At 38.0% G+C, this 23,306-nt stretch overlaps 1 protein-coding gene and 1 pseudogene across 1 annotated transcript; both read left to right on the top strand.

The window, feature by feature from the left end:
- Nucleotides 1-5,290: 5,290 nt before the first annotated feature.
- Nucleotides 5,291-14,834, top strand: LOC137030002 (zinc finger BED domain-containing protein 4-like; annotated as a pseudogene).
- A 3,083-nt stretch (nt 14,835-17,917) lies between these two features.
- On the top strand, nt 17,918-20,161 carry LOC137030676 (uncharacterized). The gene is made up of 2 exons (XM_067401106.1): nt 17,918-18,246; nt 18,483-20,161. Exons 1-2 carry the CDS (start codon nt 18,030-18,032, stop codon nt 19,727-19,729), a joined length of 1,464 nt encoding a protein of 487 aa, XP_067257207.1. The 5' UTR covers nt 17,918-18,029; the 3' UTR covers nt 19,730-20,161.
- The last annotated feature ends 3,145 nt before the right edge of the window (nt 20,162-23,306 follow it).

Genomic DNA, 23,306 nt, shown 5'->3' with positions numbered 1-23,306 from the left:
TCACGATACGGTACGTATCTCAATACGGAGTTCACGATACGATACGTATCACGATATTTTGAAAAAAAAAATGAAACTGAAATTCAAACAAGATTTATTCAAAAAACATGAACAAATGTCAATAATTTTCCTTGTTGTACATACAAGATCACATTTCAAGGTTTCATAAAAACCTTCTGTATTCAAATTAACAGTTGAATAGGGCTGTCTTTAACCGTTCACATATCGCGTCTAAAAACGCGTGGAAGGCGCAGCCGCACCGCTGCTTCTTTCCAAAGCACTTGAGCTCCTGTGGCGTCGGTCGTTACTATGCAACCATGAACTGAGCTCTCCAAGAGGATCAGGATGTTTCTGCAAAGGATAAATGATTTCTAGCCCTTGCATTAGTTTTACTACGAGATATATTGATGGAGATAAGATATAAAAACCACCATGTACAGCTATGATCAGCTGTTCGGCTGAGCTTTTGATGTTTTGTTACGGAAAGGCCATAGCTGATCGGTTGATTCTTGTCACACGACCTGCGGTGTGCTTGCGGCATTCTGAAAAGTTGAGAATTGTATGCGTGTCGTGACTGAGTTGATCCCATTTAGAGCCCGACCGATATATCGGCCGGCCGATATTATCGGCCGATATGAGCTAAGTGCATTTAAATCGGCATCGGCGTTTATAACGGCCGATGAAACATGAGAAAGTGTTATGAGTGTCATGTTATGAGTGTTGCATAGTTTGCCCACCAGAGGGAGCTCTGCAACTCCCCAGTTGACAACAGCGCCAGAAATCCACTACAGAAGAAAGCCATCAGCCGAGCCACGGAGATGTACGGTGCGTTCCAAACGGGATATATCGCCCTCCGGAGGGCACTTCGGAGTGAAAATAATCATGGTCGCCATATTGAAGGGTCGTTTCAAAGTGCTCAAAACTGGCCACTTCAAAGGGCCCTTCGAAATGAAGGATTTCGAAGGGAACAACTGATGGACACTTCGGGCCCCCATGATCCTTTGCACAGGGAAGTTGTTTGACGTCACAGAATGGGTACAGGAGATTAGGAGTTCGATTTTAACTATAAAGGTATGTATAATATTTTTCTGTACTACTGTAATATTTATACGAGTTAGATTTGGTACATTATTATGGTCAAAATGACATTGTACTTCAAAAAAAAAAAAAAATACTTTACAGCTCATTTATCAGTCCATTCAAATGTTTCAAATACATAGATACAATATAGCCTACATGCAGTAAACCTAAAATAAATAAACAATAATGTTAAACAAAAGGTGCAGCTTGCACAATTTATCATACTTGATTGTCTCGTTAAGATGACGCTGAAGTGCGTTCCAAAAGAACAGGTTTTTTTTACCCCTACACCCTTCATCCCTTCGAAGCTCCCACTCCGGAGGGTAAACCCTCTGAAGGGATTAGGGCATAGGGATGAGCCCTTCCGAATGGAACGCAGGGGTACTCTTTTGACGGTGAGTCTGTCGTTCGTCATGTGAAATGATTGTAGATTTAGTTCATACACAATATATAAAAACAGTGTGGTAGTTCTAGCTAACGGTCCTATCATTATCACTTCTAAATATTCTGTAACATCACTTACAGCCGCTAATGCATTGCTATATTAGATTAGCCAAAGCTAATACCATGTTTATCAGTGGAAGAGCGCGAATGTTAATAAGAGGTCAAACTATAACGTTAGCGTTTGACTTATTCTAAATATATCTGCAGTGTTTCCCACATAATGACCGCGTAACTGTGGCAGGGGGCGCGTGTAGTCAATGACTAGAAGTTATGTACAGCGTGCCTCGAAAAAACAACAACTGTTACGTTATTCTAATGCTAACATAGCTTCCTTTATTTATATATATATATATATATATATATATATATATATATATATATATATATATATATATCAGGGGCGTTTCCTCCGAGTAGGCAAGGGAGGCAGTGCCTCCTCAAAAAAATAGGATGAGAAAATAATCCATATTACATATAAAACAACACAAATATTACAAATTATGACATTAAAAAGAGCGCAAGTCACGGGTATTTCTTAAGGAACACTGCCCAACAGCGACACCCGCAGGTAAAGTTACACAGAGGAGTCATGCCTCCCTTTCCTCTCATAGGAATCTATAGAAAATCATCAGAACCCCGGTGTGCGGTGGGTTTTGTGGGGGGTAATTGAGAATGAATGGGGGAAAGTCACATGAGAGGAGGCAATGTCTCCATCGCGCTATGATTGGATGTAATTGGTTATGATTGAATATGATTGGTTTGTGCGATAAATCCCGCCTCTCGTTGACGTGCGCGTTCCGCGCATAGGTTTGACTGAACAAATGAGTAAGTAAACAGATCACCCAGTTAGATATATCACTGCTTTGTTACATCAAAATCAAACTTGAAATGGACTGAAAGCATGATTACTGTGGGGGTTTTTATTGCAATCAGCTTGGTGAAATTAAAAATGCAATTCGTGTCTGTGACAGACGGTGTTAATGGAGCATGACTGATGATCCAAAATATTCTAGGTTGACAATTAAAAAGAAACCGCAATAAACAAACAAAATATATTGTTTAAATTATTATTGCCTTTAGTTATTATTTTGGAATGAATGTAGAAATGCTTAAAACACTTGATGCTTGATGAGATTGACTTGGTTTTGATAAATAGAACATTACATTGTTAATGTAAAATTACAAAATAGAGTTGTATTTGGTTTCTTTTTTTTTTCTTTTTTTTGATGTACTGTAAAGTAATGTTCATTTAACAAGGAAGATTTGTCAACTTTAAGAGTAATGCACATGAATTTACAATGATTCATAAAAAAAAATGTGCCTCCATTTCAGAGCACCACTGCACGCCACTGATATATATATATATATATATTTTGTTGGGGATAAACAGTTTAGGACCCTTGAAACCAGATATGTTGAATAAAGACCCGGAGTCAAAGTTTAAAAAAATAATAAATTGAAGAAAAATTTAATGAAGAATAGTTTGCAGTTTCATCAGCAGAAGCCAGCTTCAAATCTCCCAAGGAGTTCGTAGGCCGCTTCGCATACATTCACATTTCCACAACAATTATACTCTAACAGAGTCCACTAACTACGTCATTACTTCAGGTTGGATGATTCTGATTGGCTAAGGAAAATAGACAAGATTAGAAATTTTCCACACGTGGACAGATAGTAAGAAGCATATCTCCCTTCGTCACGGTGATGACGAGGGGGACCCTAGATTTAGGTACCAGATGTCCTTTTGGGGTCATGATGTGGCGTCTGCTGGTCTCAAGCAGAATGCCAGTTGTCCAGTACAAAGGGAACGGCACAAAACACTTAGCACACATACACAGATACACATGATTCACAGCTTCTTCAAGGCTGAAGTTGATCTGAGCTCTGCTCTGAGCAGGAAACTTTACCAAAACATACTTATAACATGTTCTTTTCTCTCAAAGAGAGGTACAGAGGAAAATAGATCCTTTAACATACATTGAAGAAGTCATTCAAATAATTTAACAGAAATATAAATGTTGATTTATAACTTAAAAGATATATATTGAAGCGGCAGTGGATTCCAGAATCCACCCCTTCAGTCCCCCCTTAAAAGGCCAATGTGAAGTCTTAAACACCACATCTGGTCTTAACAATTTAGGCTGCTTCAAAATTTAACATTGCTCACCCATGCTCCTCTAGCATGTTACAATTGTATAAAATAGACAATAGGTTTTCCCTCGAAGGGCTTAACTAGAACAGAATGTTCTACAGAGCTCATAGTGCATTATTGACCTTCAGTCCTTACACATAGTCATCTTTACATCAATCTTTGTGATTTGGTTTATATTTCTCTATATTTCTCATTTTTGCCTATGTAGGAGATCCCTGTTTATTATTATTATGATTCTAATGATGACATGAGTAATGACCCACATGGAAAGAACCTATATGTGGATATATGCGCATATATGAAACCTATATGCAGTGTATATGCACATATATGCTGCATATATGCACATATATGATAATATATATGCTGCATATATGCGTATATATACTGCATATATGCTGCATATATGCCCTATATATACTGCATATATGCGTATATATGCCACATATAGGCAAAATTGAGGTGCATATATGTGCATATACAGGAAATATAGGTCTCCTGTATTGCTTCTTCATATCCACAATTCCACATATCTATATAGCTAATGGCAGGATCTGGTCATTTTGTAGCTCATATCTCATTTTTGACTGTCATACATGATGCCTAGCTCATATTTTCTATTATCAAGGCAAAAACTAAGAATTAATGAAAAAAAAAAAAATGATGCAAGAACTTATGTATGTGCGAACACATGAAATTGGTATCACATGTAATTGGCATGTTATGGAATTTAACTACACTCTAAAAAAATTGGTTCTTCAGCGGTTCTTTGGGGTGGTTAAGGTGCTATATAGCACCACTACCTTATAAAGAACCTATAAAGCCCCTGTATGGTTCTTCAGCAGTTCCTTGCTGTGGTTAAGGTGCTATATAGCACCACTGCCATAAAAAGAACCCGTTAAGCCTCTGTATAGTTCGGTATAGCCTCGGTATAGTTAAAGGTTCTCTAACTCTATTCTCTTAGTTTAGGTGGGGAAATGATTAAAAACAACATTAAATTACAGTGTATTTTCTAAACATAACCTGGTTCTCAACCTTTTTGTCCCCAAGCCCTCTGTAAAAGTGAATATGGGTGTAAGTTGGATTGCTATAACTATTTGAGTCTAATTACTTCTTTCTGCGAATTGCTCTTAATATTGTACACTCAACTAAGTTACTCAAATACCTCACTCCGCCATTAATTTCCCCTGGACTCGGATGAATTAAGGTAGGTTGGAAATGTTTTAATTAATATACTCGATAATGCAAAGGTTGAACATGTGTTTTAGCTGTTTATGAGTTAATTAACGTTGTTTGTGAACATGAATACTAACGAAATCGTATCTAACCGAATTTTTGAATTTGCGAGGCCTGCAGTATAACGTTAATGCAGGCCGCGCAAATTCAAAAATTCGGTTAGTTACGATTTCAACTTTTCTATTCTATACAAGATGTTGGATTTACTCGTTTTATTATAAAGAAATGTATTCAGTTTGGACCATGTAAGTATGTCTCTAAATTTTTAAAAGAAATGTCTCTACCGTGTATGTAGCGTGTACTATTTGAAATGCGTGGGGAGCGGGAGAGACGCTCGAGTCGAGGCTGAGGGGATCCTCGCATTACAATTATTGAGTTTAGGTTTTTAAATTAATGTTTGTCAGTTCTTTTATTTGTCTTTTTCACGTTAGCTCTGATTTATTGATCTATTTGTTCGACCAAAATGACGAAGAAAGTCTGTGAGTAAAGACATAGTTAAGGCTTATTTCATTTGACTAGCGCGAGGTGTTTTTTTTTTTTACCCTGTTTTTTTAGTAGAATGAAATGGTTGCGTATTTACACAACTAATTAATGCAGCAAACAAGTTTTTTTCATTTATAAGCACTGATTCCCCTCCCCCTTTTAAGATCTAAAACTCTTCAATGTTTGACGACTAAGGACACTTTGCAATAACTTTACATGGTAAGTAATTTCTATAAAAACGGCTATAATTGTTAATAGATAATATGAATTACCAATGTTGGACATGACTTGAATGTTATCCTCATTAACAAACTTTAGACTAAGAATTATCCATTCCAAAACATTCATCATCTTCCTCTTATGCCATCTCAAATGCATGTGGTATTCAGGGACAGGCATTACGGTGGTTTAAGTCATACCTATCAGACCGTCACAATTTTGTTTATATAAACGGGGAAAAATCTAAGATAACGATAGTAAACTATGGAGTGCCGCAAGGATCTGTGTTAGGACCTCTGCTATTTTCAATTTACATGCTGCCACTCGGCAATATTATAAGAAAACATGGGATTAGTTTCCACTGCTATGCCGATGATACTCAGTTATATATATCATCACGACCAGATGAAATCTCTAAATTATCCAAACTGACAGAGTGTGTTAAAGAAGTAAAACATTGGATGACTAGTAATTTTCTTCTATTAAATTCAGATAAGACTGAAGTATTACTTATTGGGCCAAAAACCTGTGCACAGAATCTCTCAGACTACAATCTGCATTTAGAAGGATGTACTGTTACTCCATCCTCGACAGTTAAAGACCTGGGTGTTATATTAGACGGCAACTTGTCCTTTGAAAATCATATTTCATATGTTACAAAAACAGCCTTCTTTCACCTCAGAAACATTGCTAAAATACGGAATATGTTATCTATTTCTGATGCAGAAAAGTTAGTTCATGCTTTCATGACGTCTCGACTAGATTACTGTAATGCATTATTGCTCCGAAACTCTGGAATAGCCTTCCTGATAATGTTCAGACTCGCTCACCCAGTTTAAATCTAGATTTAAAGACGCATCTCTTTAGCCAAGCATTCACATAATGCATCTCATACCAGATCAACTGCACATGACTATCTTTGCTTAAAGTTATGAACAGCAGCTACGCTAATTGTTCTCCTTTTGCTTTTCTGTTTTACCTCGGGACACCCGCCCTGAGGTGACTAGAGAGTACATCAGCTTCAGTTTGGATCCAGCCTCTTAAGAAGACCTCAGATGACCATCACCTGTGAAGAGACGGCGCCAGCTCCTGCGAGGACTTCAGGAGATGCAATCATCTAGATCAACATTCACATTACACAATCTCTATATCCTAATTTATTGTTAATGTAATTCATTTTCCAGGAGCTCATTACTTCTACCTTCAGTTAAACTGCTAACAGTGATTGTAATTACCTAAAGTATATTATTTGCCAACTACATTCTTTAAATTGTAATGTTGACATCCATTTTCTGTAAAGCTGCTTTGAAATGATGTATCGTGAAAAGCGCTATACAAATAAATTTGAATTGAATTGAATGTGACTTTTTTTTTCTTGTTGTTTTGTATTAATTTTGTATTTATTTATTTTTTTATTCTCACAGTGACAATAGCCATTGACATTACATTAATCACAGAAGATAACAGCTCCAGCTAAAAATATTTACTGTTCTACTGAAGAAATAAAAAAGTCAACTTGGATGGCCTGATGGTAAGTAAATTAACGGCTAGCTTTCATTTTTCAGTGAAATATCCCTATAATCACGAATGATTAAATATATTGGGGTAAAAAGCTAATTTATTAATTGATGCATGTTTTATTTTCAGACTTATAATTATGTATTATAAATTCATAATTTTAAATGAAACCAATGACTGATTCAGATGCATTTCTTAATTGCAAATCTGTAATATTTTAGAACTGACGAAGGCCTGTGTGCTGAAACGCATTGGAAAAATAAAGAATGTATTTTTTTTAGCTCCTTTTTTTTATTTATTTATTTTTTGGGATCCCTCAACGCCACAAGTGTTGCTGGTATTGTCCATAAATATATCAATTGCAAATTTGGCCAGTCATTAATACAAATTATTTTTATATTTTCTTGTCCTTTGCTATTGCATATCTGCAAAAAATTGATTCCCTATTACAGATTATTGTGCTTTTTTTTAAATAAGAAAAATAATCACAATTGATTTATCACAGACTGAAAACATTCACCTGAGAAGTGTGTCCTGAAGGCCCTTATCTTTTTCCTGAGAGAAAGTCCTGAAGACCTCATCAAGGAGTACTTTCTGAGTTGAACGTAAGAATATTCTATTTTGGTTTATTTTCAGAAAAATAAGTCTCAATTTTTGTATTTTGTAGTTATGCTAGCAAAAGGTGACCAAATTTGTTTTTTTGTTTTTTTTTTATGTTCACTATTTTAGGATAACCCGACAGATGATTGAGGAGCAGCTCACCATGGCAATGTTCATTATTTGGAAGGAGGGGGAGAAATTCATGAACCATCTGCTGACATTGAGGGAGTTAAAGTTTTGAATCAACTTACTTCAGTTACATCAGCTTGTTCCCTGCTTCTAGGTATGATATACATCATCAACCTGGCTTGTCCGAAACCCCTTTGATTTACTTTGTATGTGTATGTTAGAGCTGCACAATTTATCGTAAAAAGATCGCAATCTCGATTCAAACACCCACATGATCCTACTTTATTATTGACAACGATTCGCCTGCGTCTGTTAAACCTTTGACAAAAATCCTACCGGAACATTCGGTGTTTAAGCTGCCACTGATCCAGAAACAGCAGTTTTGAACCACACTGTAGTTATTCAAGGATTTGGTTATTTGATTTCTTTTACAAATATTAAAATTATCACAGAAGTAATAAGATAAAAGTTTACAGTTAGGATATAAAATCACTGGACATTAGATAGTGATCAAAATAGAGCAAATCGAAACTAACTTGGTGCTTCAAATAACTGTTGTATATAAATTACCTTGTTAAGCCACTAGGTGGCAACCAGTGACGTTGTCATTGAATCATTCATTCAATAGATTCGTTAAGGTTAAACCCTGATTAATCCAGTAGTGAAACAAGTATTTATTAATGAGCTATTAAAATATTCAAAACCATTTTTTAAAAATAATTCATTCAAATTAAACATTTTCCAGCAATTAATATTTTGCTAGAACTAGTAAATTAAATGTTATTTTTAGTTGTCTATTTAGAATCGTGGGAGAATTGCGATCTCTATTTGCAACCAAAAAATCATGATTCTCATTTCATCCAGAATCCTGCAGCTCTAGTGTATGTCTCGTACAAATGTGAAGTTGTATGAATATCTAGTTGTGTTGTTTGAGAATTGCTTTGATTTGTGCAAGGGTAATCACCTTTAAAGGATTAGTTTACCCAAAAATGGAAATTCTGTCATTAATTACTCACCCTCATCATTGGAGGGACAGAAACCTCTCAGACTTCATCAAAAAGATCTTAATTTGTTTTGAGTTCGGAAAAAGCATATGCATAAAATACGAAGTATACTGTGGGCTTTACACACAGTAATGAATGTTTAAAAAACATAACAAAAAAGTATTGGGTAAAAGCATCCCGCATGTTATGTGAACCTAATTATGTTATTTTGTTTAAAGGCCTACAGTTGGAAGCAGCTGTTCTCCTCTTGCCTGCACTGTTCAAGGTGGACCTGGGGTTGCTGTTTGACATTGAGGTGAGCCATGAACAGTTGACTACAGTGTGTGAAGCACAATCTAATCAAAGCATGACACTTATTGCACATTTTGCTATACAAATGATAATACACAAATTATTCTCTCAATGTGAAGAGAAAATTACATTCATTTTCAGTTAATGGCCAAAAGTATTTGAGCAGTTGTATATGACAGTAATTGAAATTAATTTAGCTTATAAGGTTTGCCTTTCAAATAAATATGTGAAGATGGTTAATGCTATTATCCCCTCTTCTCCAGGGCCATGCTCAGACCAGCCCTCCTGTCATCCCAACACCTAAGATAGTGCCTAAAGCCTGCGGGAGGATCATCTCATGCAGTATGACCACATTTTGTTCACGTTGGATGGCCAGTGAGGACATCTTGATGGCACTGGACCTCCTCCTATGTGTATATTTTGCATTTGGAATCGAATCCAATCCAGTATCCTAAAGGACTGAAAAAGACACTGAACTTTTTGAAGTGTGTTGTTTTGAAATTGAAGGATGCAGACGGACTTCCTGTCACTGTAAATTGAGTGTACAACTCAATCTGTGAGTAGAATTTCGGAGTCAACATTCTCTCTTGCTCCCTTTCTTATGGTTTTAGTTCCAGTTTCTATATTGTTTTTGAAATCATGAAGGACTTACAAAAATGTTAGTTTCTATATTTTGGACTTTTATTTATGTTGCATAGCAGGTTTTTTGTCTTATTTTTGTTCTTGTACTATATTTTTTGTTTTGTACTATTTGATTGATCTTGGGTAAATAAATAATGTACATTTCTACATTTTGGACTTATGTTGCCTAGCAGCTATGGATTTTAATTTTACTATTATAGGTGAACATATAGGTGCATTATATATATATATATATGCATATATGTACCTATATGTACCTATAATATAGGAAAACTGCCAATTTTATATATGTCACATATATGCAAAACCTATATCAAAACCTATATTGAAACATATATGTTTATATAGGTTTTTTCCATGTGGGGATACATGGTGATATTATTAATACACATGCTTATTCTTTCTCTGTCTCTCTTTCTGCCCTACAGATGGCTGAAAAAGGTGAACACTGTAGCAGCAAAGTGTGGGAGTACTTCTGCAAAGATTCCTCTAATGCAGTGTTCTGCAATATATGTGCAGCTAATGTAAGCCAGGGGTCTATCAAAGCGAAGCAGAAAAACACTTCCAATTTGTGGACTCATCTGAAAACCAAACACAGTGAGCAATATAAAGAGGCACAGCAGCAGAGTGAGGTACAAAAAACTCTTTCTGTTAGAACACAGCAGCCTACCCTGTCACAAGCATTTGATAAGGTACTCAAATGGGGTCCATCAGATCCAAGAGCAAAAAACCTGGACAAAAAAGTAATGGAGATGATAGCGACAGACATCCAAGCTTTTTCTGTGGTGGAAGGTGTGGGGTTTAGAAGGCTGCTGGCTGCTGCAGAGCCTAGGTACACTCTGAAGACAGAAAAGTTTTATCGCACAGATAAATTGCATCATGTGCATGCAAAAGTGGTGATCAAGATAAAAGAGCTTTTGGCTGTTGAAAATGCAAAGCATATTGCATTTACAACAGATTGTTGGTCAGGGTCCACTGAGTCGCTAATGAGCTTGACTGCTCACTTCATCGATGAAGAATGGAACAGGGTGCAAGTTGTCCTAAATGTGAAAGCCATGAGTGGATCTCACACTGGTGAGTACATTGGACAGTTGTTTTTAGACATGCTTACCGAGTGGGATATAGACAGTGAACGTGTGCTGCTGGTGCTCAGGGACAGTGGAGCCAATGTTGTTAAGGGGATGAGGTTGGTGGAGATGCCTGAGCTCAGCTGCAGTGCTCACACCCTCCAGCTTGTTGTGAATGATGGCCTCCAGGCACAGAGAGCTGTAGGTGACATCCTGGCCAAACTGAAGAGGTGTGCAACCCATTTTGGTCATTCAGTCCCTGCCAAGCAGAGGCTTGAACAAATTCAGAAGGATGTTGATCTACCTGAACACCGCATTCTCCAGGCATGCCCAACCAGATGGAATTCTACATTGCATATGCTCCAAAGGATGCAGGAGCAAAAGAGAGCACTGACAGTCTACTCTGGGGACTTTGGACATTTTACATGTCCAAGTGTGGAGGAGTGGGACCTGGTCGAAAAGCTGATCAACACACTGGAACCAATTGAGGAAATTACTCTAGAAGTGAGTAAGTCTGATGCATCTGCATCATCCCCACCTTTGAGGTTTTGAAAAGATTTCTGGAGACTCAGGGTCCTGAAACTAGAGGAATTCAGACTTTGAGGAAGGTCATGCTCGACAGCTTAACCAGAAGGTTTTCCAAGATTGCAGAGTCCAAAGAAGCAGTGCTGGCCTGTGTGCTGGATCCTCGTTACAAACGGCGTCCCCTCTCTGACAGCACAACCAAGAAGGCCAAAACCTGGCTTGAAAAAGAGGCAGACAAACAACATCAAGCAAGCTCAGCAGCCACTCATAAGGATGCTGAGGGATATTCAAAGAAACCTAGGATGGAGAAGTCCCTAGACCAGAAGCAGAGTGTGCTTGACCATCTCTACGAGGACATGTTGCAGAGCCAGCAAACAGTGACAGGGGTGTCTGAGAGTCTGAACGAAGAGCTGGATTTCTTCAAGAGCCCGTTCTTGATCGCAAAACAGGTTTCACTATTTATTTTTCAGTGATATCAAATTAAGTTATGCTTTTGAATATTAAAGTGGTGGTTGCATGCGATTTCACTTTTTTAACTTTAGTTAGTGTGTAATGTTGCTGCTTGAGCATAAACAGTATGTGCAAAGTTACAGCACTGAAAGTTCAATGCACACGGAGATATTGTCTTTTAAAGTTATGGCAGTTTATTGCCTACAAAAACGGGAGGTTTGGACTACAACGAGCTTCTTCCCGGGTTGGTGACATCATAAACCCTTGCTATTAACATAAACACTGCCCCCGGGAACACGCAACAAAGTGGGCGAGGCCATGTGGCGCAGCATAATGAAAGCGGAAGAGTTGTTTACACCGAATGCGAGCTGTGCGACGCGACGCATCAAAAGATATAGAACCCATTATTATCTGTGATATTTTCTACACTGGATGCGGTGCTGAAGACAGCTTCCTGAATCTACACGAGTTTAATGCTGGATTTACACAAAGACTTTTACTGAAAGATGAAGAAGTTCCCACTTTAAAAGCAGAAGCTGCTGTTTATCAGCCCCAAACTGTAAGTACGTTTTATTGTTGGTCTTTTAAACGTAATGTTATAGTTCTGTTGCTATTTTTAATGCATCTAGGACGTATACAAAGAGCAACTCGTTTTTGCTAGCCAGTTAGCTAAATTCTAGTGCAACAAACACCAACAAACTTCTATGTTCATAGACAAACAGTTGTTCATGCTATAAATTAAACGCTACCTTTACAAAAATGCGACTACTCAGGCATGTTTTTACTACAGTAAAGCTTTAATCAGGATAAAACTGTATATTGAAAGCTAACAAACAGCAGTGACAGCTTATCTAAACACTTTGACCAGGGGCGTAGTTTGTGGGGGGGATGGGGGGGGAGGTAACCCCCCCAATATTCAAATGCTTCAGTTACAACCCCCCCCAATATTTCAACATAAAAATCACCATAGATCAGATGAAAAATATGTAGAATTAATTTATTTTGAAGCAATAATTTCGTTTCTATTGAAATATGAGTTCGTCATAATAAATTAGAGAAAAAAATACCTCCCCCTCCATTGAACCGATTGGTAACGTCCAACCAATGCGTGTCGCACTTTCACCAAAACAACGCGAATGGCGCTCTACTGTTTGAATGAGAGAGTACGGGTAGCTCAAAAAATGAAGAGAACCGCTTCCCAGCCGACTATATTAAACTGCTGGTCAAAGAGAGACGTTAAAAAGAATAAAGCATGTACTGAGAAGGAGGTATGAGAATATTGTAATAGCTAGGTACACTCCACATATATTTTAGCTAGCTAGTCCATTGCAATTCAGCCATAGCTAACAGTGTAACTGCAACCAGTTACCAAAACAGCCGTCTGTTTTGTTAGTTCTGTATTTATCAATGACAAAAGTATTCACATCGGTGTTTGTTTTCTTCCTAAATTAATGAATTTGAACGATTTTGGCTGAATGAACGATTTAAGTGACTGACTCAAAAAAAAAAAAGAATCGCTGCCACCTACTGGCTGTATTAATATTTAACATAATTTCTTTCTTTTTAGAATTACAGTTATGTTAGAATTTGATGAATGATTATACATAAATTTCATAAAGTTATGATAGATAGATAGATGATAGATAGATAGATAGATAGATAGATAGATAGATAGATAGATAGATATAGATAGATAGATAGAAAATAAATTATCCAATAAACGTTACACACAAAACAGATTATTATTAAAAAAAAAAAAAAAAAAAAAAAAAAAAAAAAGACAGCATACCAACGTTCAACCCCCCCAATGTTGAAACCAAATCTACGCCCTTGACTTTGACACAAATACTAAATGAAATGCCATTCATAAACATCCTTCAAAAGCCGCGATTGCAGAGGTTCTACTTTTTCCTCTTCATCTGGGTCTGATTTGGCTCAATTTGATACAGCAATGTAGGCGCTATTATTTACTTTCCACCTAAGCGCGTAACTACGAATGGTAAGGGGCGTGGCGTTTCCGGACGCTTCGGCGAATCACGACAGACTGGGCCAATAACCAACCTGCTGACCAATCTGAGCATATTGCGTATGTCGGAGAGAGTGGCTTCATAGAAGCAGGAAGTCAAACGAGTCGTTCATATGACAGTGGAAACAGAGGTGTAGAATTAAGATAAAATATATGAAAAATACAGCATTTAAAAAAAACCGAAGCATTAAGACATGTTAAACTGTGCCCCCAAAACACAATCAAGCCTAGAAAAAAAACATGTAACCACCCCTTAAAGCAGTGGTTCCCAACCACATTCCTGGAGTACCCCCAACACTGCACATTTTGCAATGTCTCCTTGATCAAGCACACCTGAATCAAGTCATCAATTCATTAGCAGAGACTCCAAGACCAGAAACGGGTGTGTCAGACAAAGGAGAAATGGAAAATGTGCAGTGTTGGGGGTACTCCAGGAATGTGGTTGGGAACCACTGCCTTAAAGTATATAACATTTGTATTTGTCATCATCATCATCATCATCATCATCATCAGGTGACCCCCTGCAGTGGTGGAGGCAAAACGCTGGCCGCTTCCAGACTCTGGCTCCATTGGCTAGGAGGTTTCTCACTCCTCCACCTTCATCTGTCCCTAGTGAGAGGGTATTCAGCACTGTGGGGGCCATCTATCAAGATAGGAGGAGCTCTCTAACAGGTTCCAAGGCAGAGATGTTGTGCTTCCTGTACTACAACCTGCCACTTCTCAACTGGCAGTACTAAGGAGCACCCTGTTCAAGACATTTTTCAAAACACTGTTCAAATATTAAAGTTCAGAGCAAGACAGTAAAATTCTAAAAGTGTAATTTGTAAAAAGTAGTGAAGGAAGAAAACCTCTTGCCTGTGTGTTGTATATTGAGAACATTCTACATTGATTAAATTATATTTTGGTATTATTTATTTATTTTATTTTATATGTAGCTATACATTTAACTTATTTTAATTTTATTTTCAATTCATTGACATTGTTTTGTGGAATATTGAATTTGTTTGGTATAGCTCTTTTACTTTAACTTTAGTATTATAATTTATTTACAGTACACACACAGACTGTTAAAACCAGCTTCAACTGGAAGTAAAACTTTTAAATGTTTAAAACCAGACCATTAAAATTTGATCATTAAAAAATATACTTTTGATGTGCAATTGTTTAGTCATTGAGACTGTAATCTAAGGCTTTTTTTTTAACATAATCCCTTCTGGAAAATGGTTTATACAGCCCACATACATAGAACAGGCAGATATTTTGCTATTGAATGTTGTGTAAGTGTAGTTTATAGGAAATGGGTCTAATATCCAGTTTATTTTCAAAATCATAATATCGGCTTATAAATCTGCTCTTTTCGAGTTAATATCGGCACCCAAAAATCCATATCAGTCGGGCTCTAATCCCATTATGAGTGTGCCTGCCATGCGTCTACATTTGAAAAAAATAACTGACTTGCACGTGGGAAAGACACAACATGTGAACGGCCCCACAGAACTTCTTAAAGCAAAGCATCGCAAGCGTCTTTTGCTTTTCTCTGAGCACAGCTGTTGCTGTGCACTGCGGTGAAAGAAAGCCACAACTTTTCTCACGCGACCATGCAAGAGACTGACATGAAAAACGTTTAAATCTGCTTGCAAGATTCAATGTGTGCCCGAAACACTTACTGAACTAGAGAGCTGATTGAGACACCATTTATATGCGGTGATAACCGGCTTCTCTCACTGCCACCTTGCAGAGTAGGTCACTTCGGCAGCTCAACCAATAAGATTAAATTGCTGTCATATCGTAAAAGTATCGCCATCACTCTACGATGCATATCGTAACATGTTTGCATCGCGAAATATCGTACTACAATAAATCATTACACCCCTAGGTGGTACTAGGTAGCCATCTTTTTTGACATTGAAAAAGCATACGACATGCTTTGGAAGAAGGGGCTGTTAATAAAGTTTGAACAGATAGGAACTGAAAGCAGATTGTTTAATTGGATTAAAGATTTTTTTATTTAATAGAACTATTCAAGTAAAGGTTGGGGCTTCATATTTTAGAATATATAAAATAGATAATGGTACTCTGCAAGGGAGTGTTGTAACGCTTTGGCCCAGATAACGCCAGTTAAATCAATAGAATGAAAGAGCTTGCAGGTGAAATAGTCTGTATTTCCACTCGTTTAATGGCAGGTACACAGGAACGCGCTCCTCTCATACATGAGAGATTGACTCTTTCTTAGCGTTACAAATTAAAAATTAAAGCAATACTATAACAAAAATTGGAGAGCTCATCTATCGTGGTTCTCATCACACAGTCACAAACAAACCTGCCTTCAGGTTTGTTTGTATCCCTGACATCACCACTAGGTCCCGAATGTGCATCAGAGGACTCAGTTTGTTGTGAGCTAGAAAGTGAGTTGCAATCTGGACATGAACGAGAAGTAAAGCCAGGCCGTGAGCACTTGTAACAGTAGGTTTCTTTGCCAAGTTTAGCCTTACTCTGTACTGACGATGGGAAACGGTTACTTGGTCCAAGAACCACATGGAGCTTGTGAGCCCTCAGAAGATCATCCATGACTGAGGAAACAGAGGTTCCATAGAGTGCAACTCTGTACTTTTCAAGAGCATGTTTAGATATAAGGTCAATTTGTTCTTGCTCCGGTGGGGGAGTTTTCAGCTTCCTGAACTCACTTAAAATGTGGGCCACAAAAGTAGGGAGGGGCTCTTCAGGGTTTTGTATACGGTCCAAGATACCTCTCATTATTTGTTCTTGGTTGTCGGAAGGAAGAAAGACTTTCCTGAAGAAATCACAGAATTGGGCCCATGTAACAACGTGTGTATCAAGAACGGTGAACCATTCCTTTGCCAAAAAACCTGGCAGCTCACGAAGAATTTGGGCATCGGTCAAGTCAAGGGATGTTCTGTAAACATTGACTGATTGGAGCCAATCCTCAGGGCTTACATGTCCATCTCCTGCAAATACAGGTGGCTCAAGCCTCGACTGGTACAGTACAGATGCAAAGATTCTGTATTACTCACATCAGCAGAATTGGCCTGTGGTGAGCAAGTCATGTTTCTAAGGGAAACATTATCAGTGGTCATACCTTGTAATGGCACCTGGCCTGGTGGAACACGGCTGTATGGCGTTGAGCTGGCTATAGGAGGTAGCTGTGTATGTGATGCTGAAGGAATGTCGTCACCAGGGGGTCAAAAGCATTTTAGGATGCTTTGCTGCAACTTCAGAGAATCACTAAGGCACTGATGCAGCACTGATACTTCAGCATGTAAAATTTCAACCTGGGTCTCCAGACTCACAGCAGTACACTGTGATAACTTCTGTCTCTGTCTGGGAGCAGAATCTGGTAATGAGTAAGTCAGGTCAGTCTTAAAGTCTGGGTGAGAATCCATCACATTAAATGTGCATTTACATAGACAGCAGTACAGCAATAAAAAAAAAAAATTCTGAATGTAACCAGAAATGTGTAAAATGCTAATAAAATGCACACACCAAAAAGGAAAATATTCAGCAAATTTCAATAATCTCACAACAACCCAAACTTTGAATTTGTAATGGTATTTAAACCATCCACCTTTCCACTCTTTTTTATGTGAGCTTATTATTATTTTTCTCAATAGTCCCAGAGCAAGAGAATACCTCAAATTGAATTCAAATTGAATAAAAATGTTCTTGAAGTTTGTGTAAATGTGTCCAAAAAGTAGAAATTACCCTTCAGTTCAACATATGCAAGTTCAGTTCACGATGGGAAAAAAAAGGATAAAGAAAAATTGTTCCAACAGATGTATTGTTAATTCAAAGTACTTCAAAATACAGTTCAAGATGCAAAAAAAGAAGAAAAACAAAATAATAATAAATCAAAATAATCCACGAATCGTCCTTGCTGTCTGCTTGAGTACAAATAGAGTCAAGTTCAAAGAAAACACAAAAAGTCCGTGTTGGGATATCCAAGGGAGTCTACAAACAAAATGTCACCAGTCCAGGCTTGAAAAACGAGTAGAAAAAGCTATCAGTTGGAATACTACTGAAAAACTATAGGGTGTTTTCACGACGCGTCATCAATCCGGAAGTCGGCCATGCTGGCGGTACTGAACGTAAACAATGCCACTGAACTGAACGGAGCTCGCAAGTTTCGCTGATTATTGCTGCTGAAAATGGTCAATTATTGTCGTGTTTTGGGCTGTACTAATCGGTCGGACCGGGAAAAACATCTTGAGTACTACAGACTGCCAAAAATTTTAACAAATCAAGGAGAAGAGTGCAAAAAACTATCTGAGGAAAGAAGGCGTTTGTGGTTGGCCAAACTGAATCAGGATTTCCAGGGCAAGAATCTTGACAACATTCGTGTTTGTTCAAATCATTTCTTGTCAGGTAGGTGAAATATTAAGCTAAAAACTAATTTTGCTGTGTAATAGTAGACACTCATATTGACATTACGTTGCTGTTTGTTAAATTCTTGGCTAAAAATTTGATTCAAATCTCATTTAATAACCTACTCCAATTTTACAAGACTTATTTTCTGAAGACATAATTTACAAGACATATTTTCTGTAAAATGTTACTGAAATTTAGTTAATGGTGCTATATTTACCATCATTGTATTCTAGGTAAAAGGTCTGACCTGTACAAGAAGGATGATCCAGATTGGGTGCCAAGCGTTAATATGAGAGGAAAGCAAGAACCACAGCCACCTAAGGACTCACTGACATCACGCTACACACGCCGTGTGAATCGAGCCCAGCAGAAACTCAAGGATGCTGCTGCCCATTCTTTGCTTCTCATGGACACACCAGATGATGATTCTGCTACAAGTGACTATGTCGGCGATAACATCTGCAGTGTAGGAACTCAAACAGAAATGTCTGGTGATTTTATTGATTCTATGACCAGTGAACTTCAAAATCTGAGAACAGAAAACATTCAGTTGCGTTCTTGTGTTGAAAATGTGTCCTCTTCCTATGACCAAAGTGCATTTGAGGGTAAAGATGAAAAGGTTTTATTTTTCACTGGTCTACCTACATATCAGATTTTGTTAGCACTATTTACATACATTAGTCCCCACCTCCCTGTGAAGAAGTCACTTAATGCATTCAAGGTGCTAATGCTGACATTAATGAGATTAAGGCTTAATGTTTCTACAACATTTCTGTCTTATGCATTCAACGTGTCAATCGCCACTGCATCTAGGGTATTCACTGATGTTATTGATGTCATGTTTATTCGGATGAAACCTCTTGTTATATGGCCAGAAAGAGAACAGTTAGTGAAAACCATGCCAATGCAATTCAGAAAACAATTTGGGAAAAAATGTGTCGCTATTATCGACTGCTTTGAGGTCTTTATAGATCGTCCATCTAACCTTATAGCCAGAGCAGAAACATGGTCATCCTACAAGCACCATAACACAGTCAAGTTCTTAATTGGTATTACACCACAGGGCACAGTCTCTTACATTTCAAATGCATGGGGAGGAAGAGTAAGTGACAAGTACATCACGGAAAACTGTGGCTTTCTGGACAACATTTTACCTGGTGATTTAGTTCTTGCTGACCGTGGCTTTGATATTCAGGACACTTTAGGTTGCATTATGGCTCAGGTAAAAATGCCAGCCTTTACCCGTGGGAAGTCGCAGCTAGCTCCAGTTGATGTAGAAACCACAAGGAAAATCGCTCATGTTAGGATTCACGTTGAACGCGTGATTGGTAGTGTGCGCCAGAAATATTGTATATTGGGGGGGACATTGCCAATTGATTTCTTGATGAGAAAAGATGATAATTTTTGTACAGTAGACAAGATCGGACTTGTCTGTTGTGCTCTGGTGAACCTTTGTCCATCAGTTGTTGATTTTGACTGAAGTTGCTTGTTTTAGGCAATGTTGGTAAAAAAATTATCTTTGTGATTTCATTGTAAATATTTTAAATAAATTGTAAATAAATAGTATTGTTTAGTACAAACACATAGTATACCAATGTCCTTAAAACAACACAAATGTATTAAAAGAGCAACAGAACAGTTGGGTATGCAACAACTTTTTACTTTTTTGTATGATGTACAAATGATATGAAAATGTACTCAGTTCTAAAATAAAACGGTAAGAAAAAAGTTATCAGTGTGAATTGCCTAAATAACACACATTAAATTTTCAAAAGGAAATAAATAAAATAAATATTAAAATAAAACTTTGAGCTTAATTTAAACAAAGTGCTTAAGGAAAAAAATGCACTATGCTTGACTAAACTTAGGCTGTACATCACAGATGTAAATGAAAACGTGAAGCTACAGCAGGGTTTACTGCATATAACAATTTTTTTTTGACTTGATACCTTTCTGTTACCTTTTTGGAAGAAACTGAGGTAGCTTACGGCAGGTTGAACAGTACCATTTTCCTTTTGGAGCAATCTCAACATTAACGCATGAATAGTGAAACCAATGAATATGACATTTTGCATTGTCACACAAAATCATCTGACCAAACTCAACCTGGCCACAGTGACACCAGTTTTTTTCTTGCCCACTGCCACTTGCATCATTGTCAGAACCATCCAAATCAGGGACAGATACACCAGGTTGTTCTGACACATTAACCATGGTCGATGAAAGCCTAGTGTAGAACTTACCAACTAGTTCGGGCATAATGGCTGTGTCAAAAATGTGTTTGCTTTTCTTACATATCATGTCCCAGAACTCTTCATTAAACAAAATGTGTTCAACATGCAAGTCTTTCTCTGTCCAAACAACAAAATAGGCAGACTCCAGTTTGCACACTCCAAGCTGCGTTTGGACCTGGTAGAAATACTGGTGGTTTCTGTTTAGTGTCAGTTTCCCATCACCATCCTTCTCCAAGTAAAATCCCGTAACAATGTCTAACTTATCAGATTTTACACAGAATGGGCATTTAATTTCAATGACACTGACACCACAACAATCACAAGAAACAAGGCCATCTGGGGAAGCACCTAAGTATGGCACACATGGATTAATGAAAAAAACCTGTCTCGTGCACTTTCACATTTTCATGAGACTTCTTATGTTCATCTGTAAACATGTCACGTGCAAATTTCTCATGAGAACATCCCCAGGTAGTAGCTTTTGATGTAAATTTGTATGACTGGGGATAGCATACACTTTTGATCAAGCTCTGAGCTGGTTGATTGGGATCAGTGCAACATGCAGTTTTCATTTTAGATGCTGTGATTCGACCAGCACGAAACTGAAACCACAGTTTAGAAGAAGCTTGATCCCTTGTAGCCATTTCAACTGCCTTTGCTTGCTCCTCTGATACTGAAATGTTTATATCATTACAAATGGACAATACATCACTGTAATCCATGTGAAGTGCCTCCTCATTTCGCAGTTCAGTCAACACCAGAGGAAACTTTGCACTAATTGGTTTGGGAATAAAATCATCTGAATGAGGCTCAATCAGGGATAAAATAGCAGACTTTGAGCCAGTTGTGCTGAGAGTGTTGAATAATGATGAAAATTCATCACTGGTAGGATGCGGTGTTCTGCTTCCTTTAACAGTAGAACTGGCACATTCTTTATCAAATGACTGTACATGACCAGCACAGTCACTCTTAGCAGCTATTTTACTTTATATGTCTTTGCTGCAGTAAAGTCAATCTCTCGACATTCCTTGTACTCTACCTTTGACATTCCAGTAGGTAACATCCAATATGCCTTTTCCTGAGTCACTGTCTTTGAGTCCCTCAGTTTCACTGTAGCTTCAATCAGAAACAACAAAGCAGCAACATGTGTGCACGTCTCCCCCAGGCCAGCCATACAAGTACAGTGGGCTCCAAGAATCCTTCCAGACTTTTCAGCAATTACCCAGGGTTCCAGGGGTTTTTCTCGTATTCGCTGGGAATGAAGTACCTACATAATAGATAAGACAACTAAATATAAGCTTGTAGGAATAACAAACTAGCCTCTTATTCATTTATTTCTTTAATAAACTAACTGAACAGGTAACAGGTGCAACAAAGCAGTGGATCACCAACCTTGGCTTTCACAAGACACATGTCATTGATGAGCTGATGCTGTGCCTCTCTCACCCATCCACACACCATCTGGTTATAGGCGTCCAAACCTTTGTAACATTTAAGGTCCTCAGCTGTGTATGGGCTTGGCGAAAAAACTAAGTAGTTCACTATGTCGGGATAAGAAATGTTAGGAAGAATTGTCGGGTCGTCAGTCCACGACAAAGGAGCCAGCTCGTACGGATCTTTACCACCTATTAACTTTAGTTTGTCAAAATATCGCGCCCTTTCCTGCTTACCAAGTCCTTCTCTATATGATTTAGCAGCTTCCACACGTTTTTTCTGTGGTTTAGACATACAAATTTAGCAAAACAACGTCTTATATAGTACATTACCCGTGCAATCTATGCTGTTGTTTACATCCGAGTATCTCCAATATGGCCGCGCATCCGGGCAACTGACCAAACCGTGACGTAGGTGCAAACACTCTATTCAATAATCCTCCGTTCACGATGAACTATTTCTTGAGGGGAAAAACACTGACGGCTTGCAATCAATATCAAAATGTCCGATAAAGTACAAAGACTAAATGCGCAAGATAAATCCGTTGTGCTCGTCACATCAAAGAAAAATATCAGGTTGAAAAAAAAGTCAGCTCACACAGCAATATAAGCATAAAGGTTTTTGCTCATGTGCGACCCAGCGTTAGCAAGCTAATCTCACCAGGCTCAGCAATGCAGGTTGAACACACTCACAATTCTCCTCAGCTCCGTGATTTTAGAGTTTTAATAATTGCAGATTCCACGTAGATGACGGACCCAGCTTCAGGTTGTTCGGGCGCAATTGTAACGCTTTGGCCCAGATAACGCCAGTTAAATCAATAGAATGAAAGAGTTTGCAGGCGAAAAAGTCTGTATTTCCACTCGTTTAATGGCAGGTACACAGGAACGCGCTCCTCTCATACATAAGAGATTGACTCTTTCTTAGCGTTTCAAATAAAATTAAAGCAATACTATAACAAAAATTGGAGAGCACATACATCTATCGTGGTTCTCATCACACAGCCACGTAGTTCTTCTACGTCATCACCGCATAGCGCGCGTTAAGTGAAGTGATCGGTCTCTTAAAGGGCACAGCACACCATAATGTGATGCAAACACACAGGCTGCGTCCGAAACCGCCTACTCAATGAGTAGGTACTCAATTTCATTAAGTACTTACTTAACGAGCGCTAAAAGAGTAGGTACTTAACAGCCAAATCTCGTTGAGTATGCGAGATCCGGATATAATCCGCCATGTTGACGTTATCATGTGACCTACGACGTTATCACAAGCGCAACAATTTAAAAGATATGACCGACAGGTGCACTAATACCTCATTGATTTCATCAGTAGCTGGACAACAATAAAAAACCTTGTACGTTTTCTGCAACATCTGCCAAAATGTTTGCT

This window comes from Chanodichthys erythropterus, chromosome 11 (assembly GCF_024489055.1).
Source record: "Chanodichthys erythropterus isolate Z2021 chromosome 11, ASM2448905v1, whole genome shotgun sequence".
NCBI lineage: Eukaryota > Metazoa > Chordata > Actinopteri > Cypriniformes > Xenocyprididae > Chanodichthys > Chanodichthys erythropterus.
The sequence above is the reverse complement of the archived record's forward strand: the minus strand, read 5'-3'. Positions and strand labels throughout refer to the sequence as shown.